The 23,852-nt window shown below is 37.1% G+C and overlaps 1 protein-coding gene across 1 annotated transcript in view; it reads right to left on the bottom strand.

Annotated features, from left to right (window-relative positions):
- The window catches only part of SMEK2 (SMEK homolog 2, suppressor of mek1 (Dictyostelium)), an 81,936-nt gene that overhangs the window by 12,570 nt on the left and 45,514 nt on the right, over positions 1-23,852 (bottom strand). Inside the window, exons 10-18 of the mRNA XM_011996530.1 lie at positions 21,624-21,755; positions 19,744-19,846; positions 18,300-18,395; positions 17,364-17,405; positions 13,635-13,793; positions 9,205-9,374; positions 5,902-6,041; positions 5,248-5,432; positions 4,641-4,756 (exon numbers count right to left, since the gene is read on the bottom strand). Coding sequence (XP_011851920.1) covers positions 4,641-4,756; positions 5,248-5,432; positions 5,902-6,041; positions 9,205-9,374; positions 13,635-13,793; positions 17,364-17,405; positions 18,300-18,395; positions 19,744-19,846; positions 21,624-21,755 — 1,143 coding nt within the window. The remainder of the gene's footprint in view (positions 1-4,640; positions 4,757-5,247; positions 5,433-5,901; positions 6,042-9,204; positions 9,375-13,634; positions 13,794-17,363; positions 17,406-18,299; positions 18,396-19,743; positions 19,847-21,623; positions 21,756-23,852) is intronic.

Genomic DNA, 23,852 nt, shown 5'->3' with positions numbered 1-23,852 from the left:
AAAAAAAAATTGCCTCCGTTTCCTAAGAACTTTTTAAAAAGTAGAGCATGATGTGTACAGTGATGATACGGTTTGGCTCTGTGTCCCCCCCTCAAATCTCAAATCAAATTGTAATCCCCATGTGTCAGGGGAGGGACCTGCTGAGAGGTGACTGGATCATGGGGGTGGACTTCCCCCTTGCTGTTCTTGTGACAGTGAGTTCTCACGAGATCTGGTTGTTCTAAAGGGTGGCATGTCCCCCCTTGCTTTCTCTCTCCTGCTGCCATGTAAGACATGCCTTGTTTCCCATTCACCTTCCACCACAAGTTTCCTGAGGCCTCCCCAGCTACGTGGAATTGTAAGTCAATTATACCTCTTTTCTTCATAAAATACACAGTCTCAGGTAGTTCTTTAGAGCAGCGTGAAAACGAACTGACACAGAAAATTTGTACCAGGAGTGGGGTACTGCTATAAAGATACCTGAAAATGGCAAGGCGCGGTGGCTCACGTCTGTAATCCCAGTACTTTGGAAGGCTGAGGAGGGTGGATAACTTGAGGTCAGGAGTTCAAGACCAGCCTGGCCAACATGATGAAACCTCTTCTCTATTAAAAATACAAAAATTAGCTGGGGGTGGTGGCAAACACCTATAATCCCAGCTGCTCTGGTGGCTGAGGCAGGAGAATCGCTTGAACCCTGGAGGCAGAGGTTGCAGCGAGCCGAGATTGTGCCACTGAACACCAGCCTGGGCGACAGAGTGACACTCCATCTCAAAAAAAAGATACCTGAAAATGTGGAAGCAACTTTGGAACCGGGTAATAGGCAGAGGTTGGAACAATTTGGAGGTCTTAGAAAAAGACAAGAAGATATGGGAAAGTCTGGAACTTCCAAAAGACTTGTTGACTGGTTTTGACCAAAATGCTGACAGTGATATGGACAATGAAGTCCAGGCTGAGGAGGTCTCAGATGGAGGTAAGGAACTTACTTGGAACTGGAGTAAAGGTCATACTTGCTATGCTTTAGCAAAGAGACTGGCAGCATTTTGCGCCCCTGCCCTAGAGATCTGTGGAACTTGAACTTGAGAGAGATGATAGGCCGGGCGCGGTGGCTGAAGCCTGTAATCCCAGCACTTTGGGAGGCCGAGACGGGTGGATCACGAGGTCAGGAGATCGAGACCATCCTGGCTAACATGGTGAAACCCCGTCTCTACTAAAAAATACAAAAAACTAGCCGGGCGAGGTGGCGGACGCCTGTAGTCCCAGCTACTCGGGAGGCTGAGGCAGGAGAATGGCGTGAACCCGGGAGGCGGAGCTTGCAGTGAGCTGAGATCCGGCCACTGCACTCCAGCCTGGGCAACAGAGCGAGACTCCGTCTCAAAAAAAAAAAAAAAAAAGAGAGAGATGATTTAGGGTATCTGGTGGAAAAATCTCTAAGCAGCAAAGCATTCAAGCGGTGGCCTGGGCTGGGCATGGCACGGTGGCTCACGCCTGTAATCCCAGCACTCTGGGAGGTTGAGGTGGGTGGATTACTTGAGGTCAGGAGTTCAAGACCAGCTTGGCCAACATGGTGAAACCCTGTCTCTACTAAAAATACAAAAATTAGCTGGTGGTCATGGTGGCACACACCTGTAGTCCCAGCTACTTGGGAGGCTGAGGCAGGAGAATTGGTTGAACCTGGGAGGCAGAGGTTGCAGTGAGCTGAGATCATGCCACTGCATTCCAGCTTGGGCAACAGAGATTCCGTCTCAAAAAAAAAAAAGAAAAAAAAAAAAAGCCTTCTGGCTGTTTCTAAAAGTGTATGCTCATATGCATGAAGAAAGAGATAGTCTGAAATTAGAATTTATATTTAAAAAGGAGCAGAGCATAAAGTTTGGAAAACTTGCAGCCTGACCATGCAGTAGAAAAGAAAAACCCATTTTCTGAGGAGAAATTCAAGCTGGCTGCAGAAATCTGAATAAGTAACAAGGAGCCAAATGTTAATTCACAGGCCCAGAGGCCTAGGAGGGAAAAATGGTTTTGTGAACTGGGCCCAGGGACCTACTGCTCTGTGCAGTCTTGGGACACTCTGCATCCCAGGTGCTGCAGCTCCAGTCATGGCTAAAAGGAGCCAAGGTACAGCTTGGGCCATGGCTTTACAGGGTGCAAGCCCCAAGTCTTGGTGGCTTCCATGTGATGCTGGGCCTGTGGGTGTGCAGAGGGCAAGAACTGAGGTTTGGTAACCTCTGATTCTCAAGCCATCTAGATTTCAGAAGACATACAGAAATGCCTGGATGTCTAGGCAGAAATCTGCTGCAGGGGCAGAGCTCTTATGAAGAACCTCTACTAGGGCAGTGCAGAAGGGAAATGTGAGGTTGCAGCCCCCACACAGAGTCCCCACTGGGATACTGCCTAGTGCAGCCATGAGAAGAGGGCCATCATCCTCCAGACCGCAGAACAGTAGATCCACCAACAGCTTGCACCATGTACCTGGAAAAGTCACAGGCACTCAACTCCAGCCCATGAAAGCAGCTATGGGGGCCGTACCCGGCAGAGCCATAGGGGCAGAGCCAGCTGGGGCCTTGGGAGCCTACCTGTTGTATCAGCATGCCCTGGTGTTAGACACGGAGTCAAAGGACACGATTTCGGAGCTTTAAGATTCAAAGACTGCCCTGCTGGGCTTCGGACTTGCCCAGGGCCTGTAGCCCCTTTGATTTGGCCAATTTCTCCCATTTGGAATGGGAGCATTTACCCAATGTCTGCACCCTCATTGTATCTTGGAGGTAACTAACTTGTTTTTTATTTTATAGGCTCATAGGCAGAAGGGATTTACCTTGTCTCATATGAGACTTTGTGCTTGGACTTTTGAGTTAATGCTGGAATGAGTTATGACTTTGGGGGACTGTTGGGAAGGCATGATTGGTTTTGAAATGTAAAAAGGACATGAGATTAGGGAGGGGCCGTGGTGGAATGATAAGGTTTGGCTCTTGTCCCCACCCAAATCTCATTGTGAATTGTAATTGTGTTGGAGGAGATGATTGAATCATGGAGGCAGAATACCCCCTTGCTATTTTTGTGATAGTGAGTTCTCATGAGATCTGGTTGTTTAAAAGTGTGTGGCACCTTGGTCGGGCTTGGTGGCTCATGCTTGTAATCCCAGCACTTTGGGAGGCCAAGGCGGGTGAATCATCTGAGGCCAGGAGTTCGAGACCAGCCTGGTCAACATGGTGAAACCCCATCTCTATTGAAAATGTAAAAATTAGCCGGGTGTGGTAGTGCATGCCTGTAATCCCAAATACTTGGGAGGCAGGAGAATCGCTTGAACCCGGGAGGCGGAGGTTGCAGTGAGTTGAGATCACGGCACTGCACTTCAGGCTGGGCAACAAGAGTGAGACTACATCTCAAAAAACAAACAAACAAACAAACAAAAGTGTGTGGCACCTCCTCCTTCACACTCTCTGTCTCCCGCTCCACCATGGTTAAGATATGCTTGCTTTCCTTGCGCCTTCAACCATGACTGTAAGTTTCCCGAAGCCTTTCAGCCATGTTTCCTGTTAAGCCTAAGGAACCGTGAGTCGATCAAACCTCTTTTCTTCATAAACTACCCAGTCTTAGGTAGTTCTTTATAACAGTATTAAACGAACTAATACAAGTGATAAGTCTTTATCAGCTAGAATCTTAGAAATCTCAGTATTAGGAAGGACCTTACGGATCATAACAAAATTAGCCATCCTATGCTAGAACTCTACATTGTGGTATCTAGCATATCCATCTAAAATCTCATGAGCTGTCTGATTCTTCCTTTTATTGTCTCCCTGTAGCTTCCACTCACTGATTCTACACTTCTTTACTCATTGTAAAAACCTAGTAATTTCTCTCACAAGTCAATATTCCAAATGCCTAATGACAATGATCAAGTCTGTAAGTTCTAAATACTCCAGGTTCCCTTTTCTGTTTGTTTTATGACATAGGTGTCCAATCCCTTTTAACATCTGGTTATTATTTTTATATATGATTCTTAACAGCGTCTCACTCAACACTGGATACAGAACTTCAAATATGGCTGTATTGCCTCTTTTGACTGTAGTCAGGGCAGTACCTATAATGAGTAAAGGCAGAAGAATTTGTCTAGCAAAGGTACCCATTCCTTAGGACATTTTAATAGGCTTTTTGCTCCACCAAGCTGAGGCAAAAAAAACTTATCAAATTAATGAGTTGAAAATGAGTAGGAACAATAGTTTCAAAGAAAATGTAATAAATAAATTTTCTGAGAATTGCCTTCAGAAAATGTCACATTCAAAATCACAAACTTACATAATAAATCCAAGAAAGGCTTTTATCTTCTAAGACATAAATTTTTTGTTTTGTTTTTGAGATAGGGTCTTTCTCTTACCAGGCTAGAGTGCAGTGGCAGCTCATGGCTCACTGCAGCTTCGACCTCCTGGGCTCAAGTGATCCTCCAGCCTCAGCCTTCCTAGTAGCCGGGACTCCAGGTAAGTGCCACTGTGCCCATCTAATTTTTGTGTTTTTTTTGTAGAGACAGGGTTTTACCATGCTACCCAGGGTCGTCTGGAACTCCCGGGCTCAAATGATCCACCTGCCTCAGCCTGCCAAAGTGCTGGGATTACAGATGTGAGCCACCATGCCCAGCAAGGTATAAATTTTAATTAAATATTTAAATGACATACACAGGGCAGTATTCCAAAAAATGGTAATTCCTCAGGCCACAGAAATAAAATGATTAGTTCTTTTGAAAGATATAGTACTAGTAAGATCTTCATTTTATAAAACAAGTTAAGCACATCTGAAAGCCAAGGGAAGTTTTATTTTAGTTTTTCACTTCTCTTGATAGTGTATCTTTATGCAACTTTCGTAATTTTAAAATTTCAAAGAGCAAAGTTACTTGTTTGAGTTCAGTTTATCAGCTGTAAAAGACACAGGCAAAGTACTCTAGAAGGTTTCTATGAAGCTATATGGTCTCTGTTATTACTGAGAATTTCAGTATAGAAATAAAGCCAAGACTATTCACAGAAAGAAAAGTGTAAGTAGGTAACTCAATTTCTAACTAGCAAATTAATAGCATTACAAAATGGCAAATTTGAAGAGAAACATTTTAAACATGAAAAGAATTCCCAGACAGATTTGGAAAAAGTACATAATTTTAAAAGAACACAATTTGGTATAAAATTCTTGTCTTTCTTGCTTTATAAACTACAAACAAAACTTCACAAGCAACAAAATAATTTCTGCACTAAATAAGAGGGTACACTGTGCAAAAATTCAGAATTTGAATACCTTTTTTAGTCTCCATAAACTTTTCATAATTATCTGGAAAATCATCTTCTGGTTTAGATTTTTCCGCTGGCGCCACAACCACTTTTCCTTCCTCTTCTTCATCTTCATTAAACCACATTTCTTCATCTTCTTCCAAGGCTTTTGCATCTCTGCGAAATCTGTTACTACGCAATATAGATGGTACACTGTAAGAAATATATCACAAATACTGAGTAATGATTTAAAGGTCATAACCAGATTAAATTGAAGGAAAGATATGTATAACCAAGAGGAACTGAAGTAATTTTAACTGACTATAATTTATATCAAAATAATCTCTGTAATGATAGAAGATGTAGCCAGAGAACACTCCAAAATATTTTAGAATGTTGTAAATTAAACTAAATATTCTTCTTAAGTTATAATCTTCTTAATACAAAAATTAAACTAAATATTCTTCTTAAGTTACAATAAAATACAACTACTTAAGATAAAGTAGTGATTTATCATATAAATGATATGGGGTAGTGGGGGACACCTTACCCTCCTATTCAACTCTATGCTATCCAGTGATGAAAAGAAACTTCCTCAATAAATTTCACACAGAAAATCTGAACTACAGACAGTTTTGGACACAATTTTTTAGGCTATAAAAGCAGTATACTTAAACCATACCTGTTCAGTTTCTGATTTTGTCTGTCTTTTTCTTGCTCATATTTAGTCTTCAATCCTTTGAATGTCTGAACATATTCAATCGATTCAAGTGCTTTATAAAAGTTTTCAACTATATGTGCAGTAAGAGACTTGATATCTTCCTGTACAAGCACAAAATTTACATTTAAAATATAATACAATGCTTATTAGAAGAAAAACTTTAAAATTTTGTTTTGTAGTTCTAAAGCTGATCAAAAAAGGTTTTTCAAAATCACCTTCCAAAATGTAATGTCCTGGTTTCTTTACACATGAGTCAGGACTGCACAGAAAACTTGAAAAAAAAGGAGAAGCAATTTACTGGAGCCCTTTTGTAGGACTATAAAGAACATTCGAAAAGTAAATAGATTTATTTTACATCTTCTGTTTATTTTTTGCATTTTTTATATATATATATATAGCACCTTACAACTTAAAAAGCACTTTTACATACAATTTCATTTGATCTTCGCAACAATTCTTTGAGATAGGTTTTATTATCCCCATTTTAGAGAAAAACAAAATTGAGGCTCTAAGAGAGGCTGGATGGTTTGATCCAAAGCACACAGCTGGTTAGAGGGCAGATGTTAAAATTACGTTTTCAAAATACTCACGGTGATAGATATCCCAAATACCCGGACTTGATAATTACACATTCTATGCATGTTAAAATAAATATGTATACCAAATACATCTGTACAATATTATGTATTAATAAAAGAAAAACGTATTTTTCAACAAACAGATGTTATTTAATGACTTCCTATTTAACTGCTATCAAAATGGGATATGGCTGTGGTGGTTTTCTTTCTGGTACATTTGTTAAGTTTTTGAATGAGCCTAACTCCACCACATGTATTACATAGCAGCTGGCAAAGGCTTGATGACAAAGAGATCTCTCACAAGTCTTTCTCACATCAGAGGCTGGCTCTCACATATAGAAGAAGAAAAAACAACAGAGGATACATCTTACCTAAGTAATAAGAAGCACAGATTTCTCTGACTATATTATACACACAGATCTGATAAACTATCTGGAATTCTACTTGTCTATTCCTATAGTCTTCCAATAGTATAATCTTTGTGAAATAAACTACTTGACAGTAATAACTTCTAAATTCTAAACCATCACTGCAGATGCATGCATGCCCAGTAGGCTTATTTAAAAAAAAAAATTAAAGATGTGATTCAGGACTTTATAGATAATACTACATAGTAAGAAACACACAGGCCATTTCTTTAAAAGATACACCATAATTTGGTTGCATTATGGAATTTAAGTCTTAAAACTAGTTCTCCTGTACATCTCAATTAAAAACATGCAAATCAGAAATTAGAAACCTAGGCAATGGCTCGGTTATATGTGAAACGAAAAAATACATTAAGTTTTGGGGCACAAGGTACACAAATCAACCACTCAAACTTATTTTCAGAAAAACAATTCCATCATGGGCATAGGGACGGGGTTGTAAACCCTACAATTTGCTTTATCTGTATCTCACCAAAATGTTAAAGGATAAAAATATAAAGTAAATAAAGCAGAAAGCTTTGATTTATTGTAGCAGTACAATGGGAACTAGTGAGCTAGTTAACCATGTTTCTTCTTTTACAAGGTTAAAGACTTCTATCCTCTTCATCCTTTTAAAAATCATATACTTGGCAATTGACCACTTTTAGAAAAACAATCCAGTCAGCCAAATAATCTTCATATGAGAACAGCATGTTATCAGTAGATATCTGATTTGTAAGAAATAAAACTAGAGAATGAATTTCTAGCTTCGACTTTCTTTTTTCAAATTATTTCCAGCCAGGTGCAGTGGCTCACACCTGTAATCCAACACTTTGGGAGGCTGAGGTGGGAGGACTGGTTGAGCCTAGGAGTTTGAGACCAGCCTGGGCAACACAGGGAGACCCCATAAAAATTAAAAATTAAAATTAAAAATTAGCCAGGCATTTTAGTGAATGCCTGTATTTCCAACTACTCAGAAGGCTGACGTGGGAGGATCTGCTTGAGCCCAAGAGGTCGAGGCTGCAGTGAACTCTGATTGCATTATTGCACTCAAGCCTGGGCGACAGACAGCATGAGACCTTGTCTCAAACAACACAAAACAAAAAATAAAACCCAAATTCTTTCCAACCATGTGGCCATTTCCTCAGTAGAATGATTTCAGCATGTTTAAGTACAGGCGAAGTAAATTTGTTGTAGTGGTTCTACAGTTATCTGTCGCACTCCTGTTATTCACATAGATTGCCCTCCAGACTGTTTATGACAAATCTTCTGTTGCCTAAAACTAAGCTGGGACAAAGCTTCAAGTTCTGACTGGTCCTGATTGTGCTACTATCCAAATGGATGTTCTTGCATAGGTCACTTAATAACTTTGGGTGTCTTAATTCCCTGATCTATAAAATACGGTAATTGGAGTAGTCCATCTAACTTCCTGATCTCTTTAACTTAAAATTCTAGGATTCCATTCTACCTTTTATGCACCTTGTATAATGTCTACCAAATGAATTTTTTTTGAGACAAGAGTCTTGCTCTGTCACCCAGGCTGGAAGGAAGTGACGTAATCTTGGCTCACTGCAACCCCACCTCCTGGGTTCAAGTGATTCTTGTGCTTCAGCTTCCCAAGTGGCTGAGACTACAGCTGTGTGCCATCACACCCAGCTCATTTTTGTATTTTTAGTAGAGCCAGGGTTTCATCACGTTGGCCAGGCTGGTTACTAACTCCTGACCTTAAGTGATCGGCCCGCCCAGGCCTCCCAAAGTGCTGGGATTACAGATGTGAGCCATCACACCCAACACCAAATGAATTATTTTTCCATCTTTATTCTTTTTAAATCACTACCTTTACAATAAAAATATCACCTTCTCCTAAAAGATCACATGACTAAGGCATGATTGACTGAAATGTCCACATACACCAAATGAGATCATAAAACACTGGGCCAATAAAAAAGGAACTGAGAAAATCAAGTAAATATGGGCTGAAAGACTACGCTGAATTTCACTTTTATATTTCACAATTAAAAATATTAGTGTTAAAAAATATTAGCGTCAAAAATAAAAACCACTAAACCATAACCATGTGGCAAATAAGAATTAAAAAGCTACTGATTTTTAAAATTTCAGTTCATTAGAAATAGATTCTAAGACACATGGAATATATAATTTCAGGGGTGAAAAGGGAATGAAGTCACTTTGCTTACATATAATTCTTTTACTTTTACATAAAAAATTATTTATTTGCATAAATTACATATAATAACTGTTGTTTTATATAAACTTACCACTCTTATAAATTCAAACAACTCAATAACAGCTGAATTCAATAGATTGTACCGAGTTCCATTATCCAGAAGTGCATTTATAACTGGCTCAAAAAGATTTCCCTTGGTGATGTAACGATTATAAAATTCATCTTTAAGTCCAATTATCCGCCTCATAAAGCGAAGAGCACCTAATAAAACATAATATAGGGGATAAGTTAATGATCTTACTAAAATCAATTATTATACAGGTGTTTTCCCACTATAAAGCAATGCATATGCTCTTCTAAAATGAAAAGTAAAACTGTGCATAAAGTAAAAAGTAAACTCCTCTAAAATGAAAAGTAAAACTGTTCAGTAAAACTGGACTTTGAGGAAAACAGAGCTGCAGAGGACCGCTCAAAACCTGTACAACTCTGTAGCCAGAACTAACAATAACAACAACAACAACAACAACAACAACAAACAGTAATTGGAAGCTAGGAGATAAACTACCCAGGCAGGTAGCTCTACGACAGAGATTAAAAAATATGCAAAATGCTAGCAGTATTTAGAGCAGTGCTGGTAGATGCTGAGTCAATGCAGTGAAGGCAGCTCAGAATCAGTTGGGGGCACTGTCATTAAGGTGGGCACAGGAGTGAGCAATCTGCCATGAGCTAAGATTGCCTTGCCTCTCTGAGGGAGTGAGCTTTAGAGGCAAAAGCTTGTTTTTAATTTTCTGAAAATACAGCTAAAGAGGCTCCTGATGCCAGATGCCAATCACATAACAGGAGATCTAAAGGTTTTTTACTTCTTTGATCAAGGCTATTTCCACTCACACTATTCTACTTCTCCTTGCCTTGAAAAAAGATTTGTGCAGAGGCGGGCGGATCACGAGGTCAGGAGACTGAGACAAGCCTGGCCAACATGGTGAAACCCCGTCTATGAGACTCTGTCTCAAAATACAAACAAACAAACAAACATTTGTGAACCAATCCTATCTCCATATTATAAAGACATCATTCTCTTATGTACCAATTGCTTACAAGCTATTTTACCTGGCTAAACATGCACTTGGCAGATCAGATTGTATTTGTTAAAAGCAAAACAGAGTAATGAATAAGAAGTACAACTTCACTTCACATTTTAGGATACTGAAAAGAAATCTCCTTTTTAACTCGTGAGTAGCTAAATAAAGCTTACTAAATTTAGCAATATTACTGCTAAAAATTTTATGGAAGAGGAAGGACTGTAATTTCAATCCTTTATTTTTATATTTGTTGATCCTTTAACTTGTACACTTCCCCCTAAGTAGTTTAATTTATTCTACAGATACCACTAGCCAAATCTTCAAAACACAAGGGTTCTGATTTTATAAGTCATTTTCTCATTCCAACCCTCTGTTCATAGATGAAACTCATTAAATAAAGAAGTGTGCCTGTCACAAGAGGTTCTAAACATTATCTGAGAATAAAACAGAAATAGGCCACATAAGGGATAAATGTTAACTGTAGTACCAAATAAGTATTGGGAGAAATGTTAGACTTGCAATCTCCCCTCTTTTTGTGGCAGGATAAGAAATGGTTTACTTAAGATGCAACAGACTGAAGCACTGGCAAGTGTGTGAGCAAAGAGGCAGACTTATACACTGCTGGTAAATGAACTGATATGTACACAAAACTATAGTTACAACAGCCCTGCTTATAATAATAGAAATCTTGAAATGATATAAACATTTAAATATTGGAAATTGTGGCTGCGTGCAGTGATTCACGCCTGTAATCTCAGTGCTTTGGGAAGCTGAGGAGGGTGGATCACGAGGTCAGGAGTTCGAGACCAGCCTGGCAAACATGGTGAAACCCCGTCTCTACAAAAAATACAAAAAATTAGCCGGGTGTGGTGGCAGGCGCCTGTAATCCCAGCTACTCGGGAGGCTGAGGCAGGAGAATCACTTGAACCCCGGAAGCACAAGTTGCAGTGAACCGAGACTGTACCACTATACTCCAGTCTGGGCAACAGAGCGAGACTCTGTCTCAGACAAAAAAAAAAAAAAAAAAGGAAATGCACTCAATTGACATGTTCATATTAAGGGAAGTACTCTGCAGTCATCAAAAAGTACTATTTATGGAGAACCAAATAGGAAAATCTGTCTTAAGAACATCAACCATTCCAAAATTAATATAAAAATATAATGTAATTCCAATCAAAATCAACTGGATATAATCATTTAGTTATTATGAAAGAAAAAAATGTCTAAGAACCACCAAGAAAAGTATGGAAAACAAAAGCGAAGGGGTCTCAGTAGGTATTAAACCTTACAACAGAGACACGATAATGCCTGGCATAATATAATAAACACTGGGGTTTTTTTGTTTTATTTGTTTTTTTTTTTTGAGACAGAGTCTTGCTCTGTTGCCCAGGCTAGAGTGCAGTGGAGCAATCTCAGCTCACTTTAACCTCCGTCTCCCGGGTTCAAGTGATTCTCTTGCCTCAGCTTCCTGAGTAGCTGGGATTACAGATATACACCACCATGCCTGGCTAATTTTTGCATTTTTAGTAGAGATGGTCATGTTGCCCAGGCTGCTCTCGAACTCCTGACCTCAGGTGATCCACCCACGTTGGCCTCCCAAAGTGCTGGGATTACAGGCGTGAGCCATTGCGCCTGGCCAACACTGCTACTTTTTCATTTGGTGAAATTAAACGACAATCCAGAAATAAAACAAAAGTATGCATATGTTAACTTATTGTATAACAGAAATTATATTTCAATTCAGAAGGAGACCGGGTGCGGTGGCTCACGCCTGTAATCCCAGCACTTTGGGAGGCCGAGGTGGGCTGATCACAAGGTCAGGAGATTGAGACCACGGTGAAACCCCATCTCTACTAAAAATACAAAAAATTAGCCGGGCGCGGTGGCGGGCGCCTGTAGTGCCAGCTACTCAGGAGGCTGAGGCAGGAGAATGGCGTGAATCCGGGAGGCGGAGCTTGCAGTGAGCTCACATGTGTTACATATATAAATGTAAAAAAGGAAATAAAGATATTAGAAGAAAGTGAGAATATCTGTATAATCTTAGGACACAGACTTTCCTAAGCAAAACAAAAAACCTAAAAGTCATAAAAGGAAAACAAAGACATTTTTGTCATCACAAGGAAATTTTAAAGTTATTTGGAAAACAACACTATAAATAAAGGCAAAGACAAAAGACAATGAAGATAGACATGTTCTCCTCAAAACATGATAAACCATTAGTATCTCTAATATGCAAAAAGCTCTAAGAAAAAGATAACTGGCAATTCACAGCAGATAAAAATGCAAAGTACACTAATATATGAAAAGATGCTGTCAGGGAAAATGCAAATTAGAGTAACAATGAGATACCACATTTTCCATTATCAGATTGATAACATTTTAAAATTAGTAACACTGAATGCTGGGAGAATATCAAAGTGCTTCAATTTTGGGGGAAGTAATCTGGCAGCTATATGGTAAATTAAAACTTAAAGGGATACATTAAAAAGTATAAAACAGATAAACATTTTGTCTTACCAGTCCCATTATTGAGAATCTATCCTATAGAAAGAAATAAATCAGTACTTAAAAGATTTATGTATTAGACTATTTACCACAGTGAGGTTTGGAGTGGCAAAAAAGCAAAAACAATCTTGTAATTTATTCACTGGAGAATGGTAGAAGAATCTGTGGAAGAGCCATACTATAAAATCTTACTCAGCTATCTCCAGGAATAAAATCAGTCTACACAATATTGATTAAGCTAGAGTAGTACTAGGGGGCTGAGAAATGTGTTGGTATGATCCTGTTTTGTAAATATAAAAAACACAAAAAAATCCTCTATACATGTGTGAATATGTTTATTATCTAAATTGGTACGGGTATTAAAAAAAGAACGCAGATAGTTAACACTGGCTATTTTAAGTCCATAAAAATAAAGATTAGGGAGATTAACATTTTCTCTTTACATTAAATTAAATGTCTATATTTAAGCTATAATTTTTATGGTCAGAATAAAATCACAAAATCCTTTTCATTTGGAGGGAGGATGTTTCTTTCTCTGTTTGCAGGTGAAATTATGAAACTTTTTTAGTTTATAGTCTGCCAAAAATCAACATTGATGCAAATATCAGGATAATTATAAACAGTGACTACTAAACGACAGTTTGATGAAGTAGATGTAAAAAAAACACCAGGACTGGTTCTGTTAGTAAAATGCTGTCACTGCACATGGTATTGTATCACAACAAAAGTTAGGCTCACTGAATCTAAATGTGAGCAATATGTGGGTGGGAAAATCACTACAACCTAGTCATCTCACCCTTTACATAAGAACAAAAGAGTAGGACTTCTCACAATCATCTCATTCATAGAATATACACTGCTAATAAATAACTTCAAATGGGTAACTTCAGTTTTATCTCTATTAAAAATGTTGCTCCTTAAAACATTTTATACTTACACAAGGCCAGAAAAGTGTGCTTTGAATTCATCAAGACCAAGACTCTTCTTAGCAAGTCCTTGTTCATAATATAGTTTTTAATGTGATATGTGTGATGTTCCACACAAAATGTGAGTAACTCTAAAATTAAGGCAAGTAGCTGTGCTGTTTGATAATTATCTACAAAAGAAAGTAATCTCATGAAAATACTGAATATATCTAAATAAAGAATAAATAAAGCTTACATCCTATTTTATAACGAAATCTAAACTGTAATTCCTCCTTTTTTTTTTTTTTTTTTGAGACAAGGTCTCACTCTGTCACCCAGTTTGGAGTGTGGTGGCACGATTATGGCACATTGCAGCTTCCACCTCCCAGACTCAACTGTTCCTCCCACCTCAGCTGCCAGAGTAGCTGGAACTACAGATGTACACCACCATGCTAGCTAATTTTTTTTTTCAATTTTTTGTAGAGATGGGGCCTCACTATGTTGTCCTGGCTGGTCTCAAACTCCTGGGCCCAAGCAATCCTCCCACCTTAGCCTCCCATAGCGCTGGGATTACAAGTGTAAGCCCCTGCACCTGGCCCATTTCCTCCATTTTCATATCCATTAAAAAGGCTGTAGATTTTTACTTTTTCATTAGGCAGAAGCATATTATCAGTTTTACCTATTAGATAACTAAGACTCATATTTGCATAAAATATGAAATACAGAAAGAAGAGCAATAAAAATATATGAACATGATAATAATACCTTGATGGCATTGAGGAGTTCTTGGTAATGTTTCTGTAATAAATGCTATATTATTAATATTAATAAATCTATAAAAGGGCCCACTGTTAAAAAAAAATACTTAAAACATTTTGCCTAAAGTGGCTCAATGCAAATTTCTCAAGAAAAATTATATGCTTTTAGAAAAGACATTTTAAGAAAAGGATATTTTTGGCTGTTTGAATATCAAATGAAAAATATTACATCAAGATTCTTTTTTTTTTTTTTCATACGGAGTCTTGCTCTGTCGCCCAGGCTGGAGTGCAGTGGTGCGATCTTGGCTCACAGCAAGCTCCACCTCCCGGCTTCACCCATTCTCTTGCCTTAGCCTCCTAAGCAGCTGGGACTACAGGCGCCCGCCACCACGCCCGGCTCATTTTTTTGTGTTTTTAGTAGAGACGGGGTTTCACCAGGTTAGCCAGGATGGTCTCAATCTCCTGACCTCGTGATCCACCCACCTCAGCCTCCCAAAGTGCTGGGATTACAGGCGTGAGCCACCACGCCCAGCCTAAGATTCTTAAGCATAATTTAATATAATTTCATATACACCTTTTTTTTTTTTTTTTTTGAGACAGAATCTGGCTCTGTAGCCCAGGCTGGAGTGCAATGGCGCTATCTCGGCTCACTGCAAGCTCCGCCTCTCGGGTTCACGCCATTCTCCTGCCTCAGTCTCCTGAGTAGCTGGGACTACAGGCGCCCACCACCACTCCCGGCTAATTTTTTTTTCTTTTTGTATTTTTAGTAGAGACGGGGTTTCACTGTGTTAGCCAGGTTGGTCTCAATCTCCTGACCTTGTGATCCGCCCGCCTTGGCCTCCCAAAGTGCTGGGATTACAGGCATGAGCCACTGAGCCCGGCCTATATACAACTTTTAAAATATCAACTCATGATATCCATAGAGAGGGACTTAATGAATAAACTTGCATTTTTCTTTTCCTGAGGCTTTGGTTTATACATCCATGAAATGATTTTGAACTGCTTCCTGAACATCAAATTTTAATTTATGTCAAGGGCTCATATGGACAATCATGCACCCCTATTATAAGTGCTTTAGACAAGGAAATATTTTCTTGTTGTTTGAGACAAGGTATCACTATGTCACCCAGGCTGGAGGGCACTGGTGCAATTTTGGCTCACTGCAGCCTCAACTTCCCAGACTCAAGTGATCCTGCCACCTCAGCCTCCCTAGTAGCTGGGACCACAGGGACATACCACCATGCCCAGTTTATTTTTTGTAGAGACGAGGTCTCACTATGTTGCCCAGGCTGGTCTCTAACTCCTGGGCTCAACCGATCCTCCCGCCTCGGCCTGCCAAAGTGCTGAGATTACAGGTGTGAGCCACCACGCTTGGCTAGACAAGGAAATATTAAGCTGTAAGGAAATTATAAAATCACAGTCTTACAGAATTTTTTAAAAAATGACATCATCTAGTACAACTATTTTATTTACTTGAGATTATATACATAAATATTTTGGGGAACTACAATGCTATTGGGAATAAATTAGCATTCTTTCTAATAACAGAATGACCATCACATATAAATACACAAAATAAAATTCTGATATTTCAAGGATTGTTTCTACTTTAAATGCAAGTGAAGAGTTTCACTTGCTCCAGACCAATTTCTATAACAGCCAGTACTACAGCCAAAATTTGAACTAGTCCCTCACCATTAAAGGCAATTCCTGGCCAGGTGCGGTGGCTCATGCCTGTAATCCCAGCACTTTGGGAGGCCAAGGTGGGTGGATCGCCTGAGGTCAGGAGTTTGAGACCAGTCTGGCCAACATGGTGAAACCCCGTCTCTACTAAAAATACAAAAAAAATTAGTTGGGCGTGGTGGCATGCACCTGTAATCCTAGCTACTTGGGAGGCTGAGGTGGGAGATTGCTTGAACCCAGGAGGTGGAGGCTGCAGTGAGCCGAAATCATGCCACTGCACTCTAGCCTGGGTGACAGAGTGAGACTCTGTCTCAAACAAACAAACAAAAAAAAGCAATTCTTCTTTATTTCTCAATTCCCAAATTTTATTACAAAAGATTTTTTAACCTTGACCCTCAATGCTGTATGTGGAAATTAAATTGAAAAAACAAAAACAGGCCGAGCGCAGTGGCTCACACCTCTAATCCCAGCACGTTGGGAGGCCGAGGCAGGTAGATCACGAGGTCAGGAGATCAAGACCACCCTGGCTAACACGGTGAAACCCCATCTCTACTAAAAATACAAAGTTGGGAGGCTGAGGCAGAAGAATCGCTTGAACTTGGGAGGCGGAAGTTGCAGTGAGCCAAGATTGTGCCACTGCACTCCAGCCTGGGTGACAGAGTTAGACTCCATCTCAAAACAAAACAAACAAAAAAAACCAAACAAAACAAAAAACAATGACCTACAGTGTTAAACAAATGTCTTGTCTTCATCTTTATAACTGGGACAAGAAATTACTCATATCTCTAAATAGTCCAATCTCTGAACAGCTTCCTTATTTGAAACTGGCTCCCCTTTGAGATTTGATGAGGCTGGCAGAAAAGGCATGGGACACTAGGTGTACACAGCACATGTCTTTATTAGTATCAAGCCCATACCTAGTATGCCTATTCTAAATAGGAACAACTACTTTTTGACTCAGATTCATGAACAATAAGCATAAAGTGGTCATGAAAGTTAGTTGCAAAGTAACTGGTCTTAGTTACTACATTTCAAAAATAAGAACTAAATCCTCGACTTTCAGACAATGCCTTCTCATAACAACGTCAGAAAACAAGCTATACATTTTCAGGGAAAAAACAACAGAATTCCAACTAGTTTTCTATTTTTAATACTGGAGATAGTGGAATTTTTTCTTTACAATACAGACAAAAATAAATTTTTGGATTTTGTTTTTATGCCAAAATATGCTTTTCTTAGCCTTATATAAGTGCATTACACTTAAAGTAGAAAAAAAGTTTATAATTTGCATGTATTCATAAAGTATGAATTTATACTTACCAGGGCAAATTGTGTTGTTTTTGTTTGATCCAACTATATTATCTAATAAAAAAATTAAAAATTAAAATCAAATACTTCAGTAATAATATCCCACCTTTCCCTAGTACTTTATAATATACAATGCATGACTTCAATCATAATCTCATTTTACCCTCAAAATAACCATTAAGACTTGGTTGCTTCAGCAAAATTATAACTATATCTGCAATCTTTTACAAAAGTGGATGTAGCTATAGAATTATTAAAAGACAACATAGCATATATATTCTGATAAAAAGTAAGATTACAACCAGGGATAAAACCAACATATCTTCTTTTACCTTCTCCTATTCATCATTCAACAATTAGGATATTTCTCTTCATCTCATTTTTGTTTTTTTATTTTTAATTTTTTAAAATAATATTTGCATTTGATCATCCATTATTCATCTCATTTTTAAAAACAGAAAATACAGGAATTTTTAAAACTCCAGAATAATAAATGTGTTTATGCTTTAAATTTAAAAAACAAAAAACTCAATTAAGTAGGCCATTATAAATAAGTTCCAATTTCTAGGCATACATTCTAGAGCACATCAAGGCACATGTGCATAGGGAAACACAAGAATGTAACTGGAGCATTATCTGTAATAGCAAAAAGCTAGAAACAAATGCACATTAGAGGCAGAATGGCTCTATTACAGCATACTCATAAGAGAGGATTATGTAGGAGTTAAAATTAAATAAGAACTCTATTTCAATATGAATTAGATCAATATGAACAGGTATCAATACGAACAGATCTCAAAAATAACACTGGATAAAAAATATGCAGAATAATACGTATGACAGATATTAAATTTATAGCAACTTTGAAAATATGAAAAATAATACCGTATATACACATCATAACAACATAAGTAAACACAGGAGTGATAAACTCCAAATTCAGCATACCTTGAGAGATGGAGGAAGAGGGGGTAGAATGGGAATGGGAATGTGAAGGGGTACATACGAAACTCCAACTATATCTGTAATGTTTTAAAAAAAAATCTGAAAAAAAATATGGCAAGTTAGTTTTGATAAAGCCAACAGGGAGTATATGAGTGTCTGTTATACTATTATCTATACATTTCTGTAAGCCGGAAGTGTTCTATTAAAATGAACATTAAAAATGCATTATTTTTATTTATATAAATGGAACCATTCTGCAAGAAAACCCTCTGTGATGTGCTTTTGTACCCATTCACCTTGATATTTTGGGGAATTATTCAGTTGATACATCAAAATTCAATTATTTTAACTGCTATATAGTATTCCATTATTTGAAAAAAACATATTTTATTCATTTTCCTACCACAAACAATGCAGCAACATTCTTGTACCTGTCATGCATATGCACAAACATTCCCTAGAGTATATACTCAGAAATGGAACTGATAGTATTACACAGGGTGTGCTCATGTTTCAACTTACTAGTTTCATAAAATTCTCCTAACTAACTTCCTTTTAAGTGACTCTTCAGGTTAACAAATATTTTCAGATAGTGGCTAATGTTCTATTATGCTCCACATATTTCTGATTTCACTAATTAAGTTGTAAGCTTTTCAAAGTCCTTTGCTTACATTAGTATGTATTATGGTCATATGGTACCATATGAGATTAATGAAATCTCTGAGGTTGATGAAATCTCAGAGAACTGTAATATCTATGGCTAAGTTGAATATAGTAGAACTCAATTTAAAAATTGCCTCCAAATTAGATATATGCAAGTATGATTACCTAGAGGGATATACTAAAACCATAGTAGGATTCTACACTCAGACTCCTTCAAAAATATTTTTAGATTTTCACTCCATTTTAATAAACTGAAACAGAAATTGCAGCTGATGAATTACGGGTGCTGATTATATAAGAAAGAGAATATGGAAATGCAATTTTAAAAATACTAATGAAAAAGCCTTGCCCATATATATCAGCATATATTGGCATATGAATGTGTATTTGGAGACTAAGTTAAAATATTTATACTATTTGCTCCTACTCATTCTAGATATCAACTCTCACAAATTTGGGGACAATGCTTTCTTTTGATAAGTGTCTACATCTCAATTCCTTAGTGTGTAATACTGTTTGCCACATTTTCTTTTTTTGTTTTCCGTCAGTGGTCTACACATTCAGAGAAACTTCTGTAGTAACAAACTATAGAAATGGCCCCTGAAAGAATAGTCACTTCCATAACCCTAAGAAACAAGAAAATCGTAATTTTATATTGCAGTTTAAGTTTTTCAGTCATAATTTCCCTGTCATATAAAGTTTCAAGTAAATTGCCTGTTAGTTTAATATTTATCTCATCCTTCTTTAAAAACAGAAATCATAGCAGATAAATAAGAGATCCTACCCTTTTCACATTTGTCTTCTGAAGTATTGGTCAAAAGTGGTGCTGTGAGAACATGCATACAATGGTTGTAGAAGAAATTTAGAAATTCACTTTTTTCAGTTTTCTGAAACAGAATTTTTAAAAGAATACTGTTACTTTTGTAAATAAAAAACATCTTCAAGATTAGCAGTACATACCTTTTCCAGAACCAAAACAAAACAAAAAGAATTAGCAGTACAGATCATATATAAGCAGATACTTTAAGATACTATGAAAAAAATCAAACACTTAGTTATATATTGTGAAAGAACCAAAAACTAACTATATTCACTTTAATCTTATTTCTGTGGAACTGAAAATTAAGTCTACTTCATATTATATACTAAGTAAAACTGAAGGCAAGATAAAGATCAGATAGCATCACAAAATGTTTTTCTGAGGAAAATTATTCAAAATAATTTTTTCCAAAAGATGCCTGTGATATGAATATGAAATTCAATGAAGAACCAATCTATTGTACAACATATATAATAACATATTACTAACAATTTATTACACTTGCAAACTGCTAAGAGAGTAGATTTTAAGTGTTCTCAACACAAATAGAAAACATATAAAACACACACAAAATAAATAACATGTAAGTCAGAACAGCATACACCATAATCACTATGGATCCCATTTGTCTCTCTCTCTTTGCAGTGTATTGAGTTTTTCCCAAGAATGTAACAAAGAGAGAAAATTCTCTCAACTTTAAAAATAACATTCAAATGTGGGGAAAAGGCACATATGAATCTGTTTTGGAAGAATAAAAATTTTTAGAAAGAAAAAGAACCAATTAAGCCCATGTGATAGCAACTTAACTACTTAAAATTTGGAACCCCAGATTTCACCAACTCTATCCAAATTTTAAAAACCACTGAATAACGTTATCAAGCCACTAGATGAAAAGACAAAATTTAAATCAATTTTTAGCATTTTAAAATTTTATAATTTGAAAATTTGGAAAATAATGTCTATGGATTTTGCCACTATTTTTTACACAATTGGGCATACAAATTTGTAATGATTTAAAAACAATGTACATATTCTCTAAATATGAAGGAAATTTTATAAAGAAAATATCCCTCCATATTGAGAGAATGACTATTAATATTCTGGAGTATCTAATCCTTAAGTATTAAGGACTTACTCCTTAAATCTTTTTAAATGTCTTATGTAATTAAGATCATTCAGTATAAATTTTTCCTTTTTTATTGTGATAAAATCACACAACATAAAACTTGCTATTTAAAAATTTGTTGGTCAGGCGCAGCGGCTCACACCTGTAATCCCAGCACTCTGGGAGGCCCAGGTGGGTGGATCATCTGAGGGCAGGGGTTCAAGACCAGCCTGACCAACATGGTGAAACCGCATCTCTACTAAAAATACAAAAATTAACCAGGTGTGGTGGCATGCATCTGTAGTCCCAGCTACTCGGGAGGCTGAGAAAGGAGAATTATTTGAACCAAAGAGGCAGAGGTTGCAGTGAGCCAAGATTGCGCCACTGCACTCCAGCCTGGCGACAGAGTGAGACTCCATCTCAAAATAATAATAATAATAATTTTATCATTTTTAAGTGTACAGTTTAGTAGTGTTAAGTATATTCACACTGTTGTGTATTAAATTTTAAGAAATTAACACATAGAGGCCAAGGGCCATAAATGGAATTCTTAACATTTTACTAAGATTTTAATAGATTACAATTTTGTATTTTACCACAAATGAATTGTTGTAAGAATCCACTGCTACTTAAATACCAACTGGACAAATACTTAAAATACTTGTTTCTCAAAATTTTATTACAAAGCCACCTAAAACTGACTAGGTCAAAACATTTTTATCTCAGAATAATTTCTTACATTAGTTGTAGCCAGCATGTTCTCTGGATCAATCAGAGTACGAAGAAGTCCCATTAACTGAACAGCGCCTCCTAGCTCAGGATCAGTATCACAGATCATTTGTTCAATTACCACATTAATAAGAAGAATATCCTGGTGGCAAAACAAAACAAAAGAAAACAAAACAAAACATGTTTCCATTAGACCTGGTATAGATCTAAGACAAAAACACCAAATGAAAGAGCAAAGTGAGAATTATATAGAGAAAAAAACAAAGAATGGAATAGCTTATTTAAACTTTTATTCCTACTGCTTTTGAAGGTTCTATAAAATACTACACTAGAGTGAAAAAAATGCCACTCCAGAAAAAAAAAAAAAAAAAAAAAAAAAAAAAAAAAAAAAACCCACAAAAGCAGAGCATGCTGCAACTTATAGGACGTGGAAAACAATTCTTTAGCAGTAACTCTTATTCATTTTGAGTTTCAGATTCAGGCATAAATTTAGAGGTTGACTAAACAAACAAGATCATGTGACCCTAAGACATAAATTATCTCAGCCTCTAACTAGTAAATCCTTCCTAGCAAAAAAAAAAAAAAAAAAGAAAAAAACAGAAAAAATGACCAAAAATAACCCAGTACACAACTCTTCATGCAAGAAGACACTGTGTTATATAACAATCTAATATCAGCTAGATTTGCTACATTAGTAACATGCTCTTGGGTTTTATTTATTTATTTATTCATTTATTTATTTATTGAAACGGAGTCTTATTCTCTTGCCCAGGCTGGAGTGCAGTGGGGCAATCTGGGCTCAGTGCAACCTCACAAACGAGTCTCCTGCCTCAGCCTCTTGAGTAGCTGGGATTAAAGGCGTGAGCCACCATGCCTGACTAATTTTTGTATTTTTAGTAGAGACTGTCCGGATTCTAAGCTGCCATCTCTATTTTCTGATTGGGAAATATAAATAAAATTAGATGTTTACATTTGTTTCATTGATTCTAAAACAGATTTCTTAAAAATTTTAACCTCTTAATTAAGATACATTTTGTAATTGATGGCATTGGACAGTCACTATCAGCCAAGTGGTAATCATGACAAAATTACATAAAAATCTTTTACTGACACTGTCTTGTAAGATCAAGGAAATATTAGCATCTGCATATCTTAGGTTTGATGGATACAGTAAATAAGAGGAGAAAAGAAGAAATGGCAAGAGCAAGAATATTTTGAACCAGAGTAAAAATAACTGGTGGATGTTGTGAAAACATTTCCAGTTTGCTTAATACAAACACACAAGAATTTAATAAAAAGTCCATTAATTGACTGGGTGCAATGGCCCACGTCTATAATTCCAGCCATTTGAGAGGCTGAGGCGGGAGGATTGTCTGAGGTCAGGAGTTCGAGAGCAGCCTGGCCAACATGGTGAAACCTCATCTCTACTAAAAATATAAAAAAATTATCTGGGTGTGGTGGTGGGTACCTGTAAACCCAGCTACTTGGGAGGCTGAGGCAGGGAGAATTGCTTGAACTCAGGAGGCAGAGGTTGCAGTGAGCCAAGATCGTGCCACTGCACTTCAGCCTGGGTGACAGAGCAGGACTCTGTCTTAAAAACAACCACTAACGTAATTTGCTTTACAGCAACTTTAATGAATGCTTCTAAGTACGTGTGTGTGTGTGTAAGTAATACACTTGGTCCTCTGCAACTGTAGGTTCCATACTCATGGATTCAACCAAGTAAGGATGAAAAATACTTGGGAAAGGAAAAAAAAAAAAAGAATGGTTATATCCATACCGAAACATGTACAGATTTTTTCTTTTATTACTATTGTTATTATTCTCTAAACAATGTTTATTCTCTCAACAATATAGTATAACAACTATTTACATAGCATTTGCATTGTATCAGGTATTATAATCTAAAGTATAAGGGAAGATGTGCATAGGTTATATGCAAATTTTATGCCATTTTATATAACAGACTTGAGCATAAGTGGAGTTAGGTATCCTAGTGTCCCAGTGGGAGGGGAAGGTGGTTTCCTGGAACCCATCCCCCACAGATACTGAGGGATGACTATATATAACATATATACACACATACATATATAAAAACCAATACTTCTTTCAACTCATTCTGATTTGAAGAGCGCAACTATAAGTAGCTCCTCAAGTTCTACAGAACGTAATGGTCCAAATTCTTAAGTCTGTGGAATGACAAACAGCCTGGACAGAAAAAATGAAAACTCAATCGTTT

This window comes from Mandrillus leucophaeus, unplaced genomic scaffold (genome assembly GCF_000951045.1).
Source record: "Mandrillus leucophaeus isolate KB7577 unplaced genomic scaffold, Mleu.le_1.0 Scaffold518, whole genome shotgun sequence".
NCBI lineage: Eukaryota > Metazoa > Chordata > Mammalia > Primates > Cercopithecidae > Mandrillus > Mandrillus leucophaeus.
This window is presented reverse-complemented; position numbering and strand designations above follow the sequence as displayed.